General features: G+C 48.2%; 1 protein-coding gene across 2 annotated transcripts in view; it reads left to right on the top strand.

The window, feature by feature from the left end:
• The window catches only part of LOC129827334 (magnesium transporter protein 1), a 20,477-nt gene that overhangs the window by 12,390 nt on the left and 3,087 nt on the right, over positions 1–5,000 (top strand). For both annotated transcript variants that reach the window (XM_055888086.1, XM_055888085.1), the window contains exons 5-8: positions 869–1,009; positions 1,084–1,173; positions 2,046–2,109; positions 2,205–2,279. In XM_055888086.1, the coding sequence (XP_055744061.1) occupies positions 869–1,009; positions 1,084–1,173; positions 2,046–2,109; positions 2,205–2,279 (370 nt within the window). The remainder of the gene's footprint in view (positions 1–868; positions 1,010–1,083; positions 1,174–2,045; positions 2,110–2,204; positions 2,280–5,000) is intronic.

The raw sequence follows: 5,000 nt of genomic DNA, 5'->3' as shown, positions 1-5,000 counted from the left end.
GGTGTGGGGTGGCATTTCTTTGGGGGTCCGCACAGCCCTCCATGTGCTCGCCAGAGGTAGCCTGACTGCCATTAGGTACCGAGATGAGATCCTCAGACCCCTTGTGAGACCATATGCTGACACATGCACATTTGTGGCCTGCTGGAGGTCATTTTGCAGGGCTCTGGCAGTGCACCTCCTTGCACAAAGGCGGAGGTAGCGGTCCTGCTGCTGTGTTGTTGCCCTCCTACGGCCTCCTCCACGTCTCCTGATGTACTGGCCTGTCTCCTGGTAGCGCCTCCATGCTCTGGACACTACGCTGACAGACACAGCAAACCTTTTTGCCACAGTTCGCATTGATGTGCCATCCTGGATGAACTGCACTACCTGAGCCACTTGTGTGGGTTGTAGACTCCGTCTCATGCTACCACTAGAGTGAAAGCACCACCAGCATTCAAAAGTGACCAAAACATCAGCCAGGAAGCATAGGAACTGAGAAGTGGTCTGTGGTCACCACCTGCAGAATCACTCCTTTATTGGGGGTGTCTTGCTAATTGCCTATAATTTCCACCTGTTGTCTATTCCATTTGCACAACAGCATGTGAAATTTATTGTCAATCAGTGTTGCTTCCTAAGTGGACAGTTTGATTTCACAGAAGTGTGATTGACTTGGAGTTACATTGTGTTGTTTAAGTGTTCCCTTTATTTTTTTGAGCAGTGTATATAACCCTAACCCTGACTAGGTAGGCCAGTTGAGAACAAGAAAAATCTATATACAGTGTGTGCAAATGTAGTAAGATTAGGGAGATAAGCAGTAAAATGTATGTGTGTCAATCTGTATGTGTGTCAATCTGTATGTGTGTCAATCTGTATGTGTGTGTCTCTGTAGATCCGTGTGATCCGTCCTCCTAACTATGCGGGGCCGTTGATGCTGGGATTCCTGCTGGCGGTGATTGGAGGACTGGCTTACCTCCGCAGGAACAACCTGGAGTTCCTCTACAACAAGAACGTCTGGGCCTTCTCTGCTCTGGTAGGAACACACTGCTTCATTATGTAGCTGACTAAGTTATGGATGAATAAGTGTTGAGTCATTGTTCTCTCTAGTGTTTCTGCCTGATCATGACTTCAGGTCAGATGTGGAACCACATTAGAGGACCTCCCTACGCCCACAAGAACCCCACCACTGGACAAGTGGTACGTCCCTCTCTCTCTCTCTAGATATCTCTTAACCTCTCTTGGGTACGTGAGACGTTAGCGTCCCACCTCTTCAACAGCCAGTGAAATTGCTGGGTGCCAAATTCAAATACAGAAATAATTAACACACACACACACACACACACACAGTTATTCACTTCTTACGGGCAGGTGGGCCGGTAGCGTCCTTCTTTATATCCATAAACTCTGTTTAGCTGGCACGCTTCAGTCAATAATCCACCGGTTTCCCTCCTTCAAAATGCATACAAAATGAATCCCAAACGTTACCATTAAACTTATCCAAACAAGTCAAACAACGCTTATAATCAAACCTCAGGTACCCTAATACGGGGAGCCAAAATGGGAGCCACTTAGAAAAACTACATTTTCTGGGTCATTTTTCCCAAAAACAGCCTGAAGCTCTTTCTAAAGACTGTTGACATCTAGTGGAAGTCCTAGGAGCTGCAATCTGGGAGGACTTCGCCTCATAATAAACATGAAAGCTTTGGAAACAGTGGTAGGCTGAAATTTTATATTTTTTGGGATGGTTTGTCCTCGGGTTTTCACCTGCCATATCAGTTCTGTTATACTCACAGACATTACTTTAACAGTTTTAGAAACTTTAGAGTGTTTTCTATCCAAATCTACCAATTATATGCATATCCTATCTTCTGGGCCTGAGTAACAGGCAGTTTACTTTGGGCACGCTTTTCATCCAGACGTCAAAATACTGCCTCCTACCCAAGAGAGGTTAATAACTGTGTGTGTGTGTGTGTGTGTGTGTGTGTGTGTGTGTGTGTTTTAACTCGGTGTTAACTGTGTGTGTTCATCAGTGCGTGTGTGTGTGTTCATAACTGTGTGTATTGTTTCAGAGCTACATCCACGGCAGCAGTCAGGCCCAGTTTGTAGCAGAAACTCACATCGTGCTGCTCTTCAGTATCCTTTACACACCTCAGTCTGACCTCTAACCCTGTATGAGAGCCTCTCATTGGCTACAGCTTCTCTCTGTGACCCTTAACCTCCTGCCCCAGACTCTGCTGTTACCATGGGGATGGTGCTGTTGCACGAGGCTGCCACGTCAGATATGGACATTGGCAAGAGGAAAAGTATGTCTCTCTTCTCTCCTCTCTGTCTCTCTCTCTCTCTCTCCTCTCTGTCTCTCTCTCTCTCTCTCTCTCTCTCTCTCCTCTCTCGTCTCTGTCTGTCTCTCCTCTCTCCTCTCTGTCTCTCTCTCTCTCTCTCTGTCTCTCCTCTCTGTCTCTCTCTCTCTCTCTCCTCTCTCGTCTCTGTCTGTCTCTCCTCTCTCCTCTCTGTCTGTCTCTCCTCTCTCCTCTCTGTCTGTCTCTCCTCTCTCTCTCCTCTCTGTCTCTCTCTCTGTCTCTCCTCTCTGTCTCTCTCTCTCTCTCTCTCTCTCCTCTCTCGTCTCTGTCTGTCTCTCCTCTCTCCTCTCTGTCTCTCCTCTCTCCTCTCTGTCTGTCTCTCCTCTCTCTCTCCTCTCTGTCTGTCTCTCCTCTCTCCTCTCTGTCTCTCCTCTCTCCTCTCTGTCTCTCTCTCTCTCTCCTCTCTGTCTCTCTGTCTCTGTCTCTCCTCTCTCTCGATCGCTGTCTATTTCTCTCTGTCTCTATTCATATTTCTGTCTCTCCCTTTCAATTGAATTCAAAGTGCTTAGTTGGCATGGAAAACACACTACATCACCAAAAGTATATGGACACCCTTTCAAATGAGTGGATTCTGCTATTTCAGCCACACCCGTTGCTGACAGGTGTATAACATCTAGCACACAGCCGTGCGATCTCCATAGACAAACATTGGCGGTAGAATGGCCTTACTGAAGAGCTCAGTGACTTTCAACGTGGCAACGTCATAGGATGCCATTTCCAACAAGTCAGTTCGTCAAATTTCTGCCCTGCTAGAGCTTCCCCGGTCAACTGTAAGTGCTGTTATTGTGAAGTGGAAGCGTCTAGGCTAGTGGTTCCCAAACGTTTTATAGCCCTGTACCCCTTCAAACATTCCACCTCCAGCTGTACCCCTTCAAACATTCCACCTCCAGCCCTGTACCCCTTCAAACATTCCACCTCCAGCCCTGTACCCCTTCAAACATTCCACCTCCAGCCCTGTACCCCTTCAAACATTCCACCTCCAGCCCTGTACCCCTTCAAACATTCCACCTCCAGCCCTGTACCCCTTCAAACATTCCACCTCCAGCCCTGTACCCCTTCAAACATTCCACCTCCAGCCCTGTACCCCTTCAAACATTCCACCTCCAGCCCTGTACCCCTTCAAACATTCCACCTCCAGCCCTGTACCCCTTCAAACATTCCACCTCCAGCCCTGTACCCCTTCAAACATTCCACCTCCAGCCCTGTACCCCTTCAAACATTCCACCTCCAGCCCTGTACCCCTTCAAACATTCCACCTCCAGCCCTGTACCCCTTCAAACATTCCACCTCCAGCCCTGTACCCCTTCAAACATTCCACCTCCAGCCCTGTACCCCTTCAAACATTCCACCTCCAGCCCTGTACCCCTTCAAACATTCCACCTCCAGCCCTGTACCCCCTCTAGCACCAGGGTCAGCGCACTCTCAAATGTTGTTTTTTGCCGTCATTGTAAGCCCGCCACACACACACCATACGATACATTTATTAAACATAAGAATGAGTGTGAGTTTGTGTCACAACCCGGCTCGTGGGAAGTGACAAAGAGCTCTTATAGGACCAGGGCACAAATAATAATATAATTATAATCAATAATTTGGCTCTTTATTTAACCATCTTACATATAAAACCTTATATATTCATCAATAATTGTGAATAACTCACCACAGGTTAATGAGAAGGGTGTGCTTGAAAGGATGCTCATAACTCTGCAATGTTGGGTTGTATTGGAGAGAGTCTCCGTCTGTGGTTGACCACACATGCTCACAGAACGGGAACGCCGAACTGCGTAAAAATCATCTGTCCTCGGTTGCAACACCCGTAACCGAGTTCCAGACTGCCTCTGCAAGCAACGTCAGCACAATAACTGTTCGTTGGGAGCTTTGTGAAATGGATTTCCATGGCTGAACAATGCCAAGCATCGGCTGGAGTGGTGGAAAGCCTTATCCCCCCCCCTCCACGCCATTGGACTCTGGCGTTCTCTGAAGTGAAGCGCTTCACCCTCTGGCGGTCCAACGGACAAATCTGGGTTTGGGAGATGCCAGGAGAACGCTACTTGCCCCCAATGCATCGTGCCAACTGTAAAGTTTGGTGGAGGAGGAATAATGGTCTGGGGCTGTTTTTCATGGTTCAGGCCTTTAGTTCCAGTGAAGGAACATCTTAACGCTACAGCATACAATGACGTTCTAGACGATTCTGTGCGTCCAACTTTGTGTTAACAGTTTGGGGAAGGCCCTTTCCTGTTTCAGCATGACAATGCCCCCGTGCACAAAGCGAGGTCCATACAAAAATGCTTTGTCGAGATCGGCGTGGAAGAACTTGACTGGGCTGCACAGAGCCCTGACCTTAACCCCATCGAACACCTTTGGGATGAACTGGAACACCGACTGCGAGCCGGGCCTAATCGCCCCCAACATCCGTGCCCGACCTCACTATAATGCTCTTGTGACTGAATGGAAGCAAGTCCCTGCAGCAATGTTCCAACATCTAGTGGAAAGCCTTCCCAGAAGAGTGGAGGCTGTTATAGCAGCAATGTTCCAACATCTAGTGGAAAGCCTTCCCAGAAGAGTGGAGGCTGTTATAGCAGCAATGTTCCAACATCTAGTGGAAAGGCTTCCCAGAAGAGTGGAGGCTGTTATAGCAGCAATGTTCCAACATCTAGTGGAAAGCCT

The sequence above is a fragment of the Salvelinus fontinalis genome, chromosome 29, assembly GCF_029448725.1.
Source record: "Salvelinus fontinalis isolate EN_2023a chromosome 29, ASM2944872v1, whole genome shotgun sequence".
NCBI lineage: Eukaryota > Metazoa > Chordata > Actinopteri > Salmoniformes > Salmonidae > Salvelinus > Salvelinus fontinalis.
Note: the sequence above shows the minus strand (reverse complement) of the source record. Positions and strands in the feature narration are given on the sequence as shown.